The sequence below is a fragment of the Callorhinus ursinus genome, unplaced genomic scaffold, assembly GCF_003265705.2.
Source record: "Callorhinus ursinus isolate GAN/ISIS: 27379988/994484 unplaced genomic scaffold, GSC_fseal_2.0 scaffold7, whole genome shotgun sequence".
NCBI classification, from domain to species: domain Eukaryota; kingdom Metazoa; phylum Chordata; class Mammalia; order Carnivora; family Otariidae; genus Callorhinus; species Callorhinus ursinus.
This window is the reverse complement of record NW_027397069.1, coordinates 42,529,699-42,550,177: the sequence shown is the minus strand read 5'-3', so window position 1 is coordinate 42,550,177 and position 20,479 is coordinate 42,529,699. Positions and strand designations below refer to the sequence as shown.

Below are 20,479 nucleotides of genomic sequence, written 5' to 3'. Positions count from 1 at the left end.
TGAAGCTTGTGAATATTTTCCATCCACATATATGCTACAATAAAACTCTCCAGTTTAAAACTCAATTACTGAAGTTCACTGAACATAATCTTCTCCTATTTTTGCACATATATATTTCTTTGAATTTTAACATACTAGAATGATTATATGTAATATAATCATTTTATGTGTGTATTATAATTTTATAATCATACTAACTATATTTTTTGGTTTAAATCACTGTAATCTCTCAAATATATAGTTCACATAGATACCACCTTTATGTTTATGGATAATAAGTAGATCAATGAGTTATTATATGTTAGACTGTGAAATTTTAAAATAAATGATTAATCTTACAATGAATCATTTATATTTGGAATTTTATGTAAAATTATGTGCAGATATATATGTTTTTAATCATAAAAGCATCCTTCCCAATAGATAAGAAGTCTTTATTTGCCGAGTACTTCTAACTTAATAATTTCTCTATTTTGCTATAATGCTTATTACAATGACCTTATTTATAATAATAATTAACTAGGTAATTTTCTTTTATGATCATGTATATTTTTATCAATTCAGTAAATAAACACTAAAATACCTCTTTTATTAAAAATTTGCCAAATCAAATAGTTAAATTTTATTCCGTTTTTTTTTTATTGGACCTTGGGTTTTAATACTAGTTAATTTTAGATGAAGGAACATACTCATCTGAACCAGTAAAATTAAAATAAGTCACCTAAAACTTTAAGGTTAGGATGACACTCTCTCAAATTCAAGCTGTTCTCTCTTTTGGGCAGACATTTTGTGATCCCAGCTATGTGACCACTAGCAGGTTCCACATTCTCCAATGGACTCAAGTAATTACACCATTCTAAAGGAATTTCAGGGTTCATTTAGAAGGTTGCTGCCATTTTCCTAGATTGCAAAGAGATTTACTGTGAAAGAAAGTGTACAAATTTGACTTGTTCAAATTTAAGTTTATTATTTTTTATATGCCAGAACTGCCTAAATAATTTATTTGGGCCAGATTATGGAGGGTTTTGAACACTAAACTGAGTAGTTCTGATTATAGCAGTGTCCTTTATCCACAGTTTTATTTTCCATGGTTTCAGTTACCTCAAGTCAACTGCGCATTCTGGAAGCAGATGATCTTCTTCTAAGATATCACCAGGTAGTCAATAGTAGTAGCCTTACTTTACATCACAGTGCCTAAGTCCCTCCCCTCACTTCATCTCATCACATAGGTATTTTATCATCTCACATTATCGCAAGAAGGATGCATACAATATAATAAAATATTTTGAAAGAAAGACCACTTTGATATAATTTTTATTACCGTATATTGTTATAATTGCATTATATTATTATCAGATATTGTTATTAATCTCTTAGTGTACCTGATTTACAAAATAAACTTTTTTTTAAATAAACTTTATCATAGGTATGTATGTATAGGAAAAAACACAGCGTATAGTATATAGGGTTCGGTGCTATCCATGGTTTCAGGCATCCACTGGAGATCTTGGAAAGTATCCCTGTAGAAAAGGGAGGACTACTGTATAACATTTTTCAGTAATGACCATGGAAATTGTTAGGCAGCTACTCAAAAATAGCTTCTTCTAAGATTGAGCATACATATCTTTTAGGGGGAAAAAATTCAAATATAACATGCCTGAAATTAAAAAAGACTGCCTCAACGAATTCTCCTTGTGATGTCAGTATGAATTTCCTCTTACATTGGATTTAGACTACAAGTCTGAAAATAAAATAAGTTTTCATATATTTATTTTCCTGTTAATATTACTCATGGGGAATACACTTTTTAATCATCTGTTCTTTGCTCCAGGTATGGTTGATTATCAGTTAAATTACAGAAAGTACTCTCCAAGATAAGAAAGTATTTAAAACATCACTGTAGACACCTTTTGATGTTTATACTGCATTATGTATGGATAAGCTTTCATATCCTTTAGAAACACATTTTTATCTTTGCTCTGATTGAAGGGTAGCATTCTCCAATAGCTTTTTGACTTTTCGGTATGATTACATAGCAGGGTGATACAGAGGGACATCTCTCCTATTTTCTTTTTTTTTAAGTTTTTTTTTTTTTTTTTTTTTTTAATTTATCAGAGAGAGAGCACATGCAGGAGGAGCAGGCAGAGGGAGAAGCAGGCTCCCCGCCGAGCAAGGAGCCCAATGCAGGACTTGATCCCAGGACCCTGGGATCAGGACCTGAGTCGAAGGCAGACGCCCAACCGACTGAGCCACCCAGGCGTCCCTCCTATCTTTCTATATATGAATTTCCTGACCTCTTTTCCCAATTTCTCCATTGCTTCAGTATGCTTTAATGATTACAAAATATTAAAGCTGTTACATAAGAAATGGCTTGTCATTGCCAGTAAAATCCATTACAAGAAACACTTTTGTATATTTACTCTAGAACATGATATTGAGTGTATTGATTTTGCTTAAATTTTCATTCTTAGGATGACCCAATCATACAGGATAAAAAACATCAGCTTCCAATAAACTTATAGCACACTAAAGGTAATAAGAACAGAATGGTTTTAGAGAAGGAATTCCAAGAACAGGCTTTATTTAAAATGTCAGTTATCTTTCCTTTCCTAATCTTTATGTATTTTAGAACTATCCATAATAATGGTAGCAATAATTGTGGCAATATTAGCAGCTTGATGGTGGGAGTTGTTTTAGTAAGATCAAGGCCAAATTGTTTAGGTTCAGACTATCTGTATTTCATTCTAAAGTTACCTCTGGGACGCTATCAATTTTAATAGTTCTTTCAGACAAACTTCATTTCACAGAAGGCATTTTTGGTGAAAATACATATTTATTGTCACCTGTGTGTGCATGCATGCACATCAAGGACCTCTAGCTTTGGTTTATTTTTTAAATCGTAATATAAGTAATTTTTGTAGGAATCACTTATGGAGAAGTATAGTTTCACGCATATTTCCAATTCATATAATACATTTCCATATGTGTATTTTGTACTTTTTTTTTCTTTAAAAACACTATGTTTTTAAAACTACTGATCTGAGCAAGGTACCCCTCTGTTCTTTCGGAACCATGTCCATCTAATTTAAGGTAACTGAACTGAAACTTTGGATCTATCTCTAGAGAGTAGAGTTCTATGAATTTAACGAAAAGCTTTTGGAGATTAGAATGTCATTGAAAATATAAAAATATAAAAATCTTTCTGAAAAATCTATCTTTTGGGACTCCCAAATCCTATTGGCAGGTGTTGATTACTAAATAATAAGCAAGAGAGGATTAGTTGCACCTGAATTAACTCTATTTTCTGAGAATGTAAAAAATGACACCCGATTCTGTGTACTTGTCTCTAGCAATTGAAAACAAACAAGTGCTAGAAATAAGATGAACAATGGGATTTAAACTGGTAAGTAGATATACATCCTAATAGAAATCAGATAGCAAGCCTGAGAGAAAAACGGTAATAAGACTATCTTGCTTGCTTCTTGCAAAGAGTTCGGCTTAATAGGCATGTTTTCGTTGACCTTCCTTACAGGATTACCACTTTGCTGGGAGGATGACTTGAATTTTGGATGTATTCATCCATGTCATCAAAAATGGTGTCATTATCTGAGATGGGGTTAGCTAACACAGGCAATAAAAGCATAAGAAAACATCCTCTATAAAGATGAAGAATAGTAGCATATTTAAATAGTCTTGGGTCTGAAATTCAGAGTATTTTTCAAGTTGCTATAATTTTAAATTTGTCCTTGTAAACCAAACAGCTTTCACTAACTATTGCATGCTGGAGCATAAGTTTATCGCTGCATATAAATCAGGTTCTTTGGGAAGCTGCATTAACCCTTTCAAGACTCTAAAATTACAAGGACTCATTAATTATTTCATCTGTGATGATGGCTATTGGATAAAGAATGAGAGACAGACGCAGCTAACTTAAACTAAAAGAGAGAAACTGGCACATTTGACCCAATGCAGTAGAATCAAAAAAAGAACAAAAGGAGATACGTAGGAGTGAAGAAAAAACCCTATAGATGCTAAGGTGTAGGTTTTTAGGACACTCACTGTTTTCTGTAATTTAAAAGTATAAAGAGGTGATTATTTAAATATAGACTTTGATTTCAATAAAGGTGTCGCTGATTTTTAAAAATTCCCCAAGGAAAAAATATTCTGACCTCTGTGCTTCAGTGGATGTATTCCAGGCAGATGTTTATCTTATTAAAAATTGTAATAAATAAATAATAAATATAGAACTTTTTAAGTCTCAATAATAACTAGAGAACTTTGAATTTTTATGTAAATGTGGTACTGAACAGACAGATGAGATGTGACTTTATTTTTTTTAAGTAAGCTCTAGGCCCAATTGGGAAATTGAACTCATGACCCTGAGCCCAAGAGTCACCTGCTTTACCAACTGAGCCAGCCAGGTGCCCCAGAGCTGATGTGACTTTAAATCCTATAGGGTGCCTGGGTGGCTCAGTTGGTTAAGCGACTGCCTTCGGCTCAGGTCATGATCCCAGAGTCCGGGGATCAAGTCCTGCATCGGGCTCCCTGCTCAGCAGGGAGTCTGCTTCTCCCTCTGACCCTCCCCCCTCTCGTGTGCTCTCTCTCTCTCATTCTCTCTCTTTCAAGTAAATAAATAAATACATCTTTAAAAAAAATAAACCCCATATATCTCATAACAAAGGAGAGCCACTATGCATAACTTTGTTTAGGTCCTGGGATCCTTCTGAAAGCCAACATCACAGCTTCATAAATGAGAGGGGTTTTTATTGTTTGGTTTGGTTTTGGTGTTTGGTTTCAAGTTTTTATTTACCATTCTAATTTCAGTGGTTTTGAAATAAGTAATTTGTAAGGAATGGTTTTGCTTATTATAGATTATCAATAGTATTTGATATCTTTTTAATGTAGTCTTCCTTTACATCAATGACGGCATTCAGGTGTGACTAATGAGTGTGTTCTGTGTGCTCAAGGAATGGAGCCCAAAAGAATATACCATGGTATCAGTGTCTTGATCCTCAAGGGGTATAAGGATCTCATTGAGGCAGACAGATTAGAAAAGAATAAGAGTTAGGGAGCTAATACTAGATTATATAGTTTAGTGGGAAAATGGTGGCATTATCTTCATTCAAAAATAGAAATGCTTATTTTGGACAATGTTTTCAGGAATTTCCTGCAGTTATTTCTTCTTCATGATATCCAGAATCAACTTTGAAAAGTTTCTGAGATTCAACATCAACCTTATTTGCGGCTCTTGTCCTTGCCTTGTAGGAGTATTTATTGCCTCTTTCCTAGTTACCGAAAGGATCTTCTTTCTTCCAAACCTTTCCTCTTCTGACCTTCTCAAAGAATAGTTTAATCTTTCAGATATGTGATCATATGCAATTTTATAGTTGGTCAATAATAATAGCAAATTAGAGAAAGAGTGAAGACAGATAGATAGATGTAGGAAGAAGAAATATTATTCTAATGCAGAATTATAAAATACAGGACTTATACAGTTAATATTTAAAATACCAGTTGAATCAGTATACATTAAGACTTTTTTTAGTTTAGAAGGTGTAGGATGAGATGTGAGCAGAATGGGGTCACAGTGAGGTCAGAATGACTATGTCAGTGATTCATGTCGTGTCCTGTTGTGTTCCACTGGAGATATCCTGGTTGGGGCCAAAACTCTAGCTATCTGTTTCCAGAAATAATGCTGATTTGAATGCTGCTTGCCCTGTGGCTCATCTCAGTTTTGTGTGTTCATACATGTTGTCTAATATCTTTTTCAATCAAGCACCTAAATATTTCAAGAATCTTCTGAGACATACAATACACTGCTCAAATACCTATAATAGTGCTTCATGGCCTGCTTCTTTACGTTTGTTTTTATTCAGAGCTTTTTCATTCTCTTTTAAATCCTAGTGAATTTTCTGTACATTATTATTTTATTTTTTCGCTTTACAACATATGTCCTTTGACTTATAAAGCTGGTCTTTTTCTACCCTGTGAAATGCACAATCCTGTGTGGTTATTATTTCACTTTCTAATCCCTTCACCTGGATCATCCCTTTCCTGCTCTCCACTATTTATTGAAACTCTGATCATCCTTTGAATTGCAGGTCAAGCACCCCTTCTTGTACAAAGCCTTTCACAAAATTATAGTCTACACTCTTCTCTGTAGTTCTGTTGCTTGACACTCATTTGACATAGTTCAAAATGTAATTGATCATGAATTATTTCCCCTAGATGGTTTTAAACCTACTTTCTAATTTCTAGTCAAAGTGCAAATGCCTTACTGAAGAGATAAAATCTTACAGGCTGGAGAATTTTAGAAGTGGATAGACATAGGTTTATCTACTACAAACCTTTCCTTGACACAACCTTGTTATTCTACAACATTCTATTCAAGGTGCCTTTGCTTGAAAACTTCCCATGCCTGAAGCACAAAGTTGGTGTTTTGTTCATTCTTACCTTGTGAATGCTTGAGTATAACTTCTTAATCTAGCTACTGAACTGTACATATCTAATATTGTCACTGAATTTGAGCTATCTTTCCTTGGGTGATGCATTTGAGTTGTGTTGTTTTTCCTTGAGAGGCTCTGTCAGAGTCCTTTTCTCAAAAAAAAAAAAAATACAAAGTTTGTTTCATGAATGTAGTAAGCCCCCAGTGATGGCTCCACCTACAGTATGGGACTGGGGGGGAAGGGGCGGCTAAAAATAAAAATTGAATCTTAATTCCAGAGACGTATGCCAGGGGACGCAATTATATTTGTACAAAAATTCCCAATGCATGGTTTGGCTTATCATTTTTTAAATATTCTTGATGGGGGCATATAAAATCTTATATCCTTTTCCTTTCATTCTTTAACATAAGTTTCCATTTAATTTACGTTTTCTTCATCTCAGAGCATTATCTATATGTTGTTAATATATATGCCAGAAAATTCACTCTGGTAGACATGTTATTATGTCCAAAGGGTCACAAACACTTAAAACCATCCCTGAAGGCGTGCAGGTGCACTGAATAGTAAGTGCAAATGCTCCAAGCACTCCAGATACCCAGCTGCAATTGGATGCAGTTGAATATGATATAGGCCAGTGGTTTCTGTGTCTGAATGCAGCCGTGGCAGTACATTGGGAAGCATTGTGCAATGCAGGTGCACGCTAGAGGATTGCTACTTCAAAGCTGCCACGGTTTGACTATTTGATGGTATTATAATAACTTCCTCTTCAAAATGTGCTTTTCACCTATCAAAAGCAGACAGAATGGTATTTCACAACTGAAGTAAAATCTGCAAGCCTGATTGGCAGTGGATCAACCTAAAAATATATACGTTTCTCTCCGAGTTTTTTTTATTATGGGAACTATGTTTCCAAATTCTGATTCCTTATGGCCAATTATTAGGAAATAATGTTAAGTTTCTGGAGTTGTATACCTAGTGTTTAGTCACTGTATCGCTGCCAACATGTAAATAGGCATCCTCATAAGATGAGCACGTCAGCATATTATAACAAGTTTCATGGTCCCTCTTACGTTAAAAAAAATAAAGGAAGCAAAAACACATCCTACATGTGTGTATTTGTGTATCAGTTACTTGATTAGTAAAAACAATTAGGTTCCTGTGCACAAGAGGCACGGGAAATACAACGCAATAGACGAAAGATCACTTAGCTAAAGTAAAGTGGTTGGTTCTCTGATGCCACATTTTCCCTAACCCTTTCCTTTTTCTTCCCTGCACTAGGGTTGCACCAAGCTTATTAAAAATTGTGCTAAAATTAAGCCTGGCAGTCATGTGAACACTAGCAGAAAAAAAAGCACATGGTAAAATTGTAATGTATTCCTTTCTTTCTTTTTCTGACCCAGGGAAAAAAAAGTTTTGAGACAACTTTCCAACACTGTATCTAGAAATAATATTGAAAGTGAAATTTTTACCCCTCTCATAGAGTGAAATCAAAAGGTTTATTTTCAACTAATGGGCTAGTAAATGGGACATAGAAATCATAAATGGAAATTATTTGAATGAATATAGATTAAGGTGTCATTTATATGGAATGATTCACTCCATCATCATAACAAGTGTAAGGAGTTTATAGGATGGTAAAGGAAAGTAAGCGAATAATAATCAACCACCAAAAAAAGAAAGAATTGTTTATGTTAGAAAAGCGTCAGTTCACAGGATTGTGCGAATTATATCAACTCACTGCAAGGAAAATTTTATTAGAGATCTGTTGGACTGTATTCTGATGAGATTTCTATTTTAGCATCGATACTTTTTATTTGCTATGTTAGAATATATTTGGATTAAATTTTAATTTGTCTCAATCATAAGGGAGTATGTGTACATGTGTGAAACTGAATGTGTGTGCTGAATAACAGAAAAAGACAGCGAAAACAAACTGTTCGTATACCAGTGAAACCTTTCAGTAGAAAACTGGTACCCAGAAACTGCTAGTCGAAGGTCTTGGCTTGTCATTGTTTGCAGGCGGATAATCTGTGATGGGTACCTAGTTTAGATTCTGTAGAGTTAATCTCCAAAACACCAGTGCCAGCCATAAATAGAGATGGGTGCCTGCTCTTTGCTTTTCCAGACAGCTAATTAGGTGTTATGAAAGCTTATGTTGGTGAAAGAAGGTAAATTAGAAATAAAAAAGAAAAATGAGAACGAATAAAAAATGGACTTCCATTTATAGAGTTGTCTACTTGGAAACAACTCTAATTTTAAGATGCTGTTAGAAACAGTAGCAACAACCACACTAAGAGAAAAAAAGTATTCCTATTTAAAGCTGTTTACAAAGCAGAAATAAAACCATTTTGTTGACAGTCAAAAAGCAGAGCAAACTCTCTCTCAAATCCCCTTCCCCCATAACCACAGCATTTTAGAACCTCCTCACTGATGCCCTGACTTGTGGATTTTGGTTTTCAGATTTCTATGACACAGACATTTATTGCTTCATTATAAAAAATTAAATCAGATGCATATGCGAAACTCTTATGCTAGAAACTATATGCATGTTTTTGTACAAATATGTGGGCTCCAGAGGCAGCAAGCAAGTTGAAACTAGAGGGAGGAAATCCTTTTATGTTTCCTAATATCTCCCATAAGTAGTAACAAATTAGTTGCCAAGTATCTCTCTTTGAGTAGTGTGGTATGGTGCTTTGAAGACAGGGAAAATAAGCTTAATTTCTGATTTGTGATAAATTCCTGCCTGAGAGTGAGAGAAACTAGAATAAATAGGTAGATTTACTCTGAACTAAGAAATTTTATGGGGACTGGCTCCTTGACATGTTCTCTTTGCAGTGACCACTGAATCATAACACACAAGGATTGTTTCCCCTGACTTTTCCCAAAATGATCATGTTTAGCTAAGGCTCCCTTAATCTTTATTAGTCTTTGCTGGTTTAAATAGTGCTTTGGCTGCAAATTTTAATCTTATACATAGTAATCTTTGGCACCTTTTACCCATTATTGAGATGGCTATGCACCCCTAATGATACAGTGACATTACAAGGTGAAAATCACATTGTAAACATTAAGTTATGGACACCTTTGTGGAAGATTGTTAAAACCCAATAATGTAAGGGTAGGTAGTTTGATGTTTTACCTAAATATTTTCTTTCCTCACAGAGATGTAACTTCCACAATGACAGTTCCTTTGAAGGTGTATTTTGGCACCAAACGATTGCTTGCTTAATATCATTAAGATTAAGTTATTAAACTGCTTAGTCTAGGTTAAAAAGAGAGAGCTTTCAGATATGTCAGCAAATATGAATATGCAGATTTCAGACATCTTTATGTCTAAATCAATTTGAATTACATAAAATTCTAAAGCAGGGGTAGTCAAGTTGTTGATCCAGTCATGGATTTCATACCTACAGTAGGGCAAAGGGAAAGATTAAAATGTCATTTGATATTTGAAATAAAAAGACTTATACCTATATATGTACATTATATATGTAATGTTCTATATATAAAATGTGTATATATATATGTGTGTGTGTGTTTTATATGTACTTATGTTATCTCCTAAACTATGAATATAGAACTTTCCTTTGCATTTTATTGATTCATCTGTATTTCTTTTATGACAATTACTAATAGTAAATTTTCAGGAATGCATTGGTTATACATCTGAGTTTTAAAATTTTGTTTGGACTATGTCCTGGTGAAAGCTCAAAAATTTTTTTAAGATTTTATTTATTTGACAGACAGAGAGAGAGAGAGCACAAGTAGGGGGAGTGGGAGAGGGAGAAGCAGGCTCTCAGCCAGATGTGGGGCTTCATCCTAGGACCCTGGGATCATGACCTGAACTGAAGGCAGACACTCAATTGACTGAGCCACCCAGGTGCCCGAAAGCTAATTTTTTTACCACACACACACACACACACACACACACACACACACACACATCTGTGTGTGTGTGTGTGTGTGTGTGGTTTATTATACAGCTGAATTGCAAGTACTATAGTCATTTGAGTGACTTTATGTCTTTTACAAAAATATATAAATTAAGATTACAAATTAAAATAATTAAGATGACTATGTTAATTCCCTCTCTTTGAGAGCTTGTATAATAGTCAGACATGGCAATGGGAGTATAGAAAATTCTTAATACTAACCAAGTATTTAAATTTATCAGATTGTCACATGATTCTTCAAGGAATCATACATTTTAAATATGAGACACTGTAAACTTTCCCTATAGGCAGAACTGCCCAGAGTCCCAGCTGTTGGCCTTCAGGATAGTTTTCTCTTTGCAATGTAAGCATGCTTATCTCTCAGTTTCTCATCTGCATACCATTTGGATTATGCCATCTTTTTTGGCAAAGGGTGCATTCTGTGAAAGAATAATCAAGTTATATTGAGGGAAGGGTGAAAATGGGCATAAATAATTTCTTTGTAATCCCAGATTGGTCCAAAAGAAAAAAGTGAATCTTGGATCAATTATGTTTACCTTGATTTTTTCTATCCAGGGTCTCTGAATTTGTTTTCTGATACAAATACCTAATCTATGTTAATAGCGGCTGTCTATATAATTTGCTTCATTTTCATTTCTGTGGCATATAATTCAACATATCTATTCTGAGTCCATTGTGCCTAAGGTACAGGAAGAAGTTTGATTATTTACCTTGTAGCTCTAGGTCTTGAGAAAATACTCCACACTATTATTTTTATGATACATACTTAGTTTATTGAGGGGATCTTAAATATATATAATAGAAGGTACACACGACAGAAACCCTCCCGCACAACTACCCCCCCTTCACTTAGCTTTCCTTCTTCCCTCTTTTTTTTTCTTCTATGTTTCTCATTTTGTTTATTTTTATGTCTGGATGGTCATTCATTATATACTACCTATGTCCCTTTTTTGTACCTATCTATTCATCTGTTTATTTATGTTCCTCTAGAAATAATTTCACTTTCTCATAAATTCTTATTTGACCCTTGGCAGTAATAGTTCACTTTTTGCTCATAGTTTCTGCTGCTTGTACAAAAGTATCCATTAGATTTTCTTCACTGCCTGGGAATTGCTACCGTCAAAATTACAGTCTAATCAGAAGGTGAACAGCTTAAAATGTATCATAATCAATACGCAGAATTTGCTCCCTAGGTTGTGACATAAAGGAGTCAAGTAAAAAGCTGCAGATTTTCAGCTGTGAAATGCAAACAATCATTTCATGTTGATGGTTTCAAATTCAAGGTCGATTTATACTTTCATACATCTGCATTATTCTATCTCTTTTACTCTCTTCTTAAATTCATATTGAATTCATGCAGTGCTAGGCTACCTAAATTGCTGAAATTGAAGGCCCCTTCAATATTGGAATATAAAACTATGTTACCATATTTCAAAGAGAGTGTACGGGTTGTAAATAAGTTTTTTAAAAGTCATGAGTTTAAAAGACACAAAATTATTATCAAATGAAACAGATAGTGAAGTTTTCTACTGTATTTTTAGAGGATAAAATTGGTTGAATGAAATGATACATATTTCTTTTCTAACACAGACTGATACAGTTGTAGAGGTTATATTGATGATTCCCATTCAGAATAGGTAGAGAAAACAAATACCTGATATTAAAATTTTCTGATATCTGTTTGTTTTTTAAATGTCTGCTCAACCTTAAATCCATACAGGAAGGCCTCTGAGAAAATTTCTATCTCTAGATTTTTCTGCCACTCTTTATGTCCATCTGCTTAACAATCTTCCAAGGCACAGATAATATTTGTGTCTCTGGGTGTGAATATTGGAGTTCAGTTTGAGACTGCCTTTCACCATTCTTACGGGCATTACATAATAAACTTAACATATTTCATTCATTGTAAATATATTTTTTGAAAACATGACAAAATTAAAATAGAGGCGAGCTACCTGAATACATTTTTAACATTTCACAGATATGAATGACACATGGTATGAAATACCACAGTATTTTTGTTCTGTCAAGACACCATTCTGATTTCTTTCTAAAATAATTTTAACCTCATAAGAAATTCTTTTATCCTAAAACCTTCTGAGATAAATCAACTTGTGGTTTACTTTTTTTTCTTTTTTGGATAAGGAATTATTTATGTGTTTTAAATATGAACTCAGATTTTATATCTGACTTTACAAAGTAACTATATAAATTTACCAGTGCTGTTAAATTCAGTGCTTTCTATTTTAAATCTCTCATCTATTTTTTTGGGGGGGGGTCTTGCACAGGACACTATGAATTTGTAGGGATCCTCTCACATCAATTAAATGGCTATCCCAAGGGTTTCTAAATGTGTAGGGAATTCTATTCCCATCACACAGAGGTAAATTGTAAATATCCTCTCCCGGAAAAAAAAAAGTCCCTGATTTAAGAAGAACCATTAAACATAAAGGGAAACAATCATTTGTAGATGAAAGGGACAAGTGGGAAGATGTAGTTCAAAGTTATAGTTTAAAATATTGGGATGGTGGAATTATGCAGCTGTTGTCATAATGAAGGAATTTTCTTTCATATTTTCTGTTCAGCATCTTTGAAATAAGGATCATTAAAGAATGCTTTATTTAGATTCTCTGTATGCCTATTGGCAAAAGACAGAAGCAAACATTCTCACAGAAAACATTATCATTTAAAATAGGAAATCATGAGTTGTCATTCATCTGAACTGTATCTGTTGACTGAATCCATTTTCACCTACTTACACCAAAAACAAAAAGCTGGAGTGAAGAAAACTGATTACATGATCCATACCCATATCTAATAAAATAGGAATGTGCACTTTTTGACAAGTTTATTCATAACATATTCTGATAGAAAATTCCATTTGCTCCTCTCAGTAGGAAAAGTGGGCTTTTAAAGGAAACCTTTTATTTCATGACTGTCACCAAAATAACAATTACAAGCAAAATAGGGATAAAACATTAAAAAAAAGCAGCAGTTTAGGACTTGTTATGGAAGTACGCGGTCTAGTTTTTACCCCGTTATTTGATTTGAAAAATTAATCCTGGTAATCCTTTTAGAAGTTCACTATTTCCAGGACGGGTTATACAGAACAAAGACTAACTGATATCCTCAGGAGATTAGTTTACAGTGATGTTCTATTCTACTGAGAATGATTCTCCAATGGCCACTTTTTACTTCTTCCCAGGCTATGGGAATTCATTAATGTCTAGAGAATAGACTTAAATAAAACCATTGTCTCAACCAGCAGGTTTATGCAACCATCCTGAAATGTTTTAATTATTGTTTTCTTTTCCTTTTTAATTAAGAGACCAGAGGTCAAACAAGCCCACTGAGAGCTGATCGCAGCCTCAGTAGAAATTTAAAAGCAACCCTAACGATTGGATTTGCTGTTTTCTTTTTTGTTTTACAGAACCAGAAGAGTGCGTTAATTGCACAGATGAATGCCGAGTGCTTGGTCATTCTGACAGGTGTTGGATGCCACAGTTCCCTGCAGCCAATCAGGCTGAAAATGCAGATTACCGCACAAATCTCTTTGTACCCACAGTTGAAGCTAACGTTGAGACTGAGACTTACGAAACTGTGAATCCCACTGGGAAAAAGACTTTTTGTACATTTGGAAAAGACAAGCGAGAGCACACTATTCTCATTGCCAATGTTAAACCTTATTTAAAAGCCAAACGTGCCCTGAGCCCTCTCCTTCAAGAGGTCCCCTCAGCATCAAGCAGCCCAACCAAGGCTTGCATTGAGCCTTGCACCTCAACAAAAGGCTCTCTGGATGGTTGCGAAGCAAAATCAGGAGCCCTGGCCGAAGCAAGCAGCCAATACTTGCCCACTGACAGTCAGTATCTGTCACCCAATAAGCAACCAAGAGACCCTCCGTTCATGGCTTCTGATCAGATGGCAAGGGTCTTTGCAGATGTGCATTCTAGAGCCAGCCGGGATTCCAGCGAGATGGGCGCTGTTCTTGAGCAGCTTGACCACCCCAACAGGGATCTGGGCAGAGAATCGGTGGATGCGGAGGAAGTCGTGAGAGAAATTGATAAGCTTTTGCAGGACTGCCGGGGAAACGACCCTGTGGCTGTGAGAAAATGAAAAAAAAAAAAAAAAAGCATTGGCATTTTCTTGTCCCTTTTGTTGATTGAAAAATGATCCCTCCTGGCGACAACCCATTTTACAGGGATGAAGAAAGACCAATGCTGCTTTAAGGCTTTTAGTGAACATCTGAAGTGCCCACAAGTATGTTCTTTTCACCGCTGTTTCTTTTTCAGAGATAACAATGGTTTTGTTTTGACCAAACTTCTGTTAGGACAGAATTAACGATTCTGAAAGAGAAAAAAAAAAAAAAGAGAGAGCGAGAGAGAAGAGAAAAAAAAGAAGCAAAAGGAGGAGGAGAGGCGAGTTACCTTTTGACAATCTGTTAGGAAGGTATGCAGTGTGAGAACTGAAGTATTTCTGGTCACTAAGACTGTCCTCCGTGATTTATGCTGACGTAACTGTTTACCTATAAATCCCATACGAAGCAGGGTCATAATTTGTGATTTGTGGTGGATTTCTAGCAGTCATCACAGGCTTCTACATAAAGTCCCGAAAAGACCTTGCAGTAGTCCAAGCTACACCAAACATTAACACATATTTGTGGTAAACATTTCTGTATAAAGTTACCTGCCACACATATAAACATAAAGAACATTCCATATCATTAGTTGAAAAAAATAAAAAAAAAACAACTTGGTTATTTGTAAGACACTTCATGTCGTACAAAAGTTAAATGTAAAAAGATATAGTCCATTTTGTCCTGCACACACATAGACTAATTCACTTCATTAAAGGAGAAGAAATTTTGAAAAGGTTCAAAATGCCTCTTCAGCGTTTTAGTGTCCAACAAACATATAAATAACGATGGATATGTTTTAAATTTGACCTGAAAAATAGTTACCATGGAATGATAATATGCAGAGGAAATTAACATGATTAATATGTTTTATTCATTTGTGGACACTAAAATAGCTCAGGAAAGTGAAAATGTCTTAGACATACACCAATCACATGACCATTTAAATGTGCAAATGTAAGAAGATTCAATGTGTTTACATCAAATGACATATTTTTATTGATTTATTGCAGATTCAGTGCATATGAGCCAAATTGTTGAGTGTATAAGAGCTATATTGTGTATTTTATTAAATTAATATATAGTTGTGTTGCAAAAATATTTGGGCTTATATTGTAAATGGCAAGTGTTGCCTTGGTAGCTGTCGAACTCTATGAGTTTTGTTTTTTCCTGCTTCCTTTTCCCCATGGAGTGTGGGAAGCAGTGCCTCAGAGCAGAGTCTCTTGTTTAATGTATAGTCTACCAAGTACTACAGTACATAATCTGTTCAAAATGTGTTTGAGTGAGTTGATGGAGCTAACTGAAAGGTCAAAAAAGACATCCATCAGTCATGGTTATGTGCAAGTCCTTGTAGAAGCTTTTATTAAAGTCACGCTAAATCACAAGAGAAACATTTGTACCGATACCTGAAACTTGTTCACGTTTTTCAATAACATCCAGCTTCTGCCTATGTAGATATCATAATGTTGATTGGTTTCTCAAAAGTATCTTAAGTGGTTCAAGATGTGTGTCCCATTATATTTCAAAACCATGAGAAATGCTTTAATGCATGTGTGGTACCAGCACTGGTTCCTTGCATTGTGTAGTGTGTTTCAAGAGGTCTGGGTCTTAACAAAATGTTTTTCCTTTTTCTCAGTACTCCTCTGCCTCTTTTTATTGGTGTCCTTTGAGAACAATACACCTTCTCTTCCTTCATTTGGTTACACCTTTTCTTGTGACATTTAGCAAGTTTCAAACTTACTTCCGTATGAGGCTAGGAAACCTCAGATTTCAGGAATTGGGAAAAACAAAATTAGCACTTGCAGAAGTAGCAGCAGATGGGAAAATGCCTTGATTGACATTTTCCTTCAGCGTTTAAAATTTTTGGCATTTTACAGCTTCATGACAAACAGTTTCCAGCCCATACCTTAGAAAATGTGGTGCTGAGTTAAATAAAGGCTGTTTGTGCAGTGGAGCAGAAAAATGCGTTATTTGCAAACTGGTGGAGAATTCTGTGCCTTCTTTTCTGTCCACCAAGCCAGTGTAGAAACAGCGTAAATGTCATAAAATCATTATATTAAAAACAAAAGCAAAAGCAAAAACAAACATTGAACTTTGAGAATTGTTTTGTAATTCTAAACCTCAAAAAATTCAACCGAAAATATTTCCGTCAAATGCCGTCAAGATTTTAGACTGTACCTCGTTTGCAAAACTGCTTTGAAAGGGAAGAGTGGACAACTCCCATCAGCCTTATTCTCTTGAGAATCTATTTGGTTCCTAGTAACAGCCTTTCCAAAGCTCTACTCTTGGTTTTTATTACTCATCGATGTTTAAATTAGAAAAGAAGGGATCTTGTACACATGAAACCTAATCGACTCTATATTTTGGACAATTTATGTATCTGAAATGTGTTGTCTATGTTATATGATGTTTTTGTTTGTTTGTTTGTTTGTTTTTGCCAGGAGACTACAGGTTGATTTAGCTTGATAGCTGAAATTTGATGGAAAACTAATTTCCATTGAGTCTTACCAAGTGTTGCCTCTCTCTGACTAGACAGATACAATCTAAGGCAGTATGTAAATGAAATCAACAAAGAGAGTAGGTTTTATTTTTAAAACATTCTTAACACTGAGTAACCAGTTGTTCAATTTACTATATGTGTCTGAAGACATTAAAACACTATAAGATTTTAAGAATTGATTGTGCCAATGTGTGAGGGATTTACCTTTAGGCTGTCGCCGGTGATTTACTAGCGTTAGCTGTTTAACACATTATCTGTATTTAGTAGTGATTATTTATTTACAAGTTGGTGGTAATTCAGCAGTCAAGACTCCGAGCTTTTATAGTTGAGTTGAGGGAATCTCGCCTTTATTCATTTGGCTGGCGACTGACTTTATCACAGACCTCTGGTGCTTGGCTTCCGAGGAAGTCTATGAGATGCCAAAATCACCCCCTCTAAGGAACAAGTTGCTCTGAGGGGTAATGCATGATCAAACAGTGATATTTCAAGGGATTTCAGCATAATTCAGAATGTGGAAAAATTGTCTTAATTTGCATACTCCAAATACTAACCCCTCAGAAAACCCCACACATTAAAAAAAATAATAATTTGATAATACTTTGTCTTTTAGGTCCTTCAATAACTGAAGTCAAGCACAGAATAAGAATTTATAGAAATTTTTGTAAGAAAGTCAAAAAGTTCTAAAAATCATTTACTGGTGAACTAAAAATAATCAGTTACACAACAATTTTTTTCATTAAATGTTAAGGAAAGATCTTTTCATCAAAGTTAAAAGTAGTGAGAAGCAGTGTTAGTTATACCTATACCAAAGTAAACATTAAAGAGACATATCATGCAATTTTAAGGAATGCTTTCATATTATTTCTTAACCTTACATACTTATCTTTATTTCAGGTAATATACAAGGATTGGCTCACTACTCCATGAATTAATTGAATTCCTGGTTGGGAAATTGACTTTGTTTCATTTTCCTGAGATCTTGTAAAACATGACTTCCCTTTAAAGGATCTAGGCAGTGCTCAATTTAAAAAATAACACCATAAAAAAAAGTCATGTAGTAATAGAGCAGTATGCTTTATTAGAACTAGGTTAAAAGTTGTTTGTTGCCTAATGGAGTAGAAGTTGCTGAGGTCAACAAGTAGACTGAGGTCTGGCATAATATATGCCCAGTCATTATTGTCTAATTATATTCTTTTGACAACAGACAGCATTTATCATAGCATTAATTCAAATGAGAGTTTTGGCTATCAAGATGTGTTGATTTGAAACATAATTGAATGAGACCTGATTAAAGTCTGACTTTCCTGGCCCCAGTGTCTTGCAGGTTGGCTATTCCCATGTATCAGCCCCATCATTCCATAAGGTTCTTAGCTGCACCAAGCAATTGGTGAACAAGGACAACAACAAAAGCAGCATACATTGTATGGATTTATCTCAACGCTATTGTTTAATGGCTGTGTTTAATGTGACCTATCTGGAAAATGAGGACTCCGAATAAAAAGCTATTACTAATAGTGGCGTTGACTTCCCTTGAATTCATTAACACAGAAGTGGTGTGTTATACACTGTGAACCACAGGGACCCTCATCATAATTATTTTGGAAAGCAACTGTGGCATCACGACTGTTTGGCTTGTTATTTGTTTACCGGTAAAATAAGATTTCTTAAAAATTTATTTAACAGTAATGTCATTAGGTTCTCAACAAGAATGGGTTAACAGCCTTTCAGATAGCTTTGATAAGTTGGCTAGTCAAATAATTACCATGGAGTCATGACCTAGACACTTGCGACTTCTAATAGCTACAGTTGGTTTGAAAATAATTTGGTATAAGAACCGAAAGGACTTCAGAAAAGTCCTTTTTTAAAGCTTTCTCATACATGATTGATGAAAACACGTATTTATAAGTAGGATTTTAAAGTAAATACATATTTATCATGGTATCTTAAAATAATAAGCCTCTCTTTCTACTCATTCAACAAATATCTACTGAATTGCTAGTGTGTTTGGCCTTGTCTACTATGCCTGAGAAGTAGACAGTAAACAAACCAGTGGTCCCTGGGTCACAGTCTTGTGGGAGAAACAAATAGGTAAGTACTAATACGCCTTGCTCTTTATATAAATTGGATTGGGTTGTTTGCATCTTTCCTTAGTTTCTTCATATATCCCTATTTCTACTGTCTCATTCTCAGTGAATGGCATCTCCTAAATTAAAAACAAAACAAAACATAACAATCTGCCCATTTGGATTTTTCTTTATTTTAATTTTCTTCTAACAGCATAATATATATCAAGAAGCATGCAAGGCTTTTCCACATTTCATATCTTTATGGTTTAGGCTTATTGGGATAGACTAAATGGCTTATATATTTATTCTTTTGCTCATTTATTTGTTGAATTCTCTGTTTCTTTTTTATTGAACACCATTTAGGTGCTATATAAGGATCCTAACTTACAAAGAACTAAGCCAATTACAATCACGTTGCCCTCAGAGTACCTGTAGTTTGTGCCCAGATGATATACACTAACATAGGAATTATCTTGTTTTATACATTATTATCTTTTCATAACGAAAATAATTTCTTTTAAGAATAGCAAAAACCATATGCCTACCATGCCATTTATCGCTTTCAAGGGTGAGGGTAGAGCAAGTTGTTAATTGGTTCACCTGAACCATCTGACCAGGGTTGAGAGAGAACCGCGTCATTCAAATGAGGGACCCTGTCTGGCAGTGCTGCAATTAGAAGGAAGTCATGAATGGGACATATATTACAGGCTTACGTCATGTCAATAAGCTATTAAGTCCCTCAAATTACACTTTTTTAAGTAGACATGCCCACAAAATACAATTATTTGACAATGGTAGAGAACGATTCTTTGTAGGATATGAAGAGAATGAATTCTTAAAGGTCACTATAACATCAATACAGCACACAGAAATTGATCAGCAAGCTAATGGACCATCCTCCAACTCTTTATTATGTGCTTTTGGAGATGGTTGCACATGGTTCACCAAGGAAATATATTATTTTCTGTTCATTTTAGACACTCATAGTATTGAACAACCCATTGTACACTAGGGATTAAATGCTCACTATTTTTCAAAGAGGGTGCAGCTTCTGTTACTGTTTCAGAAAGAGTTATCAAAAAATAACTTTATTTTTTTCAAACTACTTTAAATGGTAATGAATATCTTACAAGGATTGATTGAGAGAGGGAAGATTTCAGTGAGCTTTTACAAATTTTGAATCACAGAGGTTGACTTATCACCCATTAGGTCAAGATAGGTATTCTGGTTTTTGTCTTACAAGTGAAACATTTCACTTTGAGAGGAACAACTTATATTACTTGTTCCACTCTCTTTTTTCTTATACATATTACATTATTGATAGCATTTTTATAAACTAAATTTTGATTGTGATTTATATTTTAAAATCTACTTTCCTGAAG

General features: G+C 34.6%; 1 protein-coding gene across 2 annotated transcripts in view; it reads left to right on the top strand.

The window, feature by feature from the left end:
* PCDH17 (protocadherin 17) overlaps positions 1-18,534 on the top strand; it is a 98,670-nt gene extending 80,136 nt beyond the window's left edge. For both annotated transcript variants that reach the window (XM_073894476.1, XM_025874869.2), the window contains one exon: positions 13,830-18,534. In XM_073894476.1, the coding sequence (XP_073750577.1) occupies positions 13,830-14,512 (683 nt within the window). In that variant the 3' untranslated portion in view covers positions 14,513-18,534. The remainder of the gene's footprint in view (positions 1-13,829) is intronic.
* Positions 18,535-20,479: the final 1,945 nt, after the last annotated feature.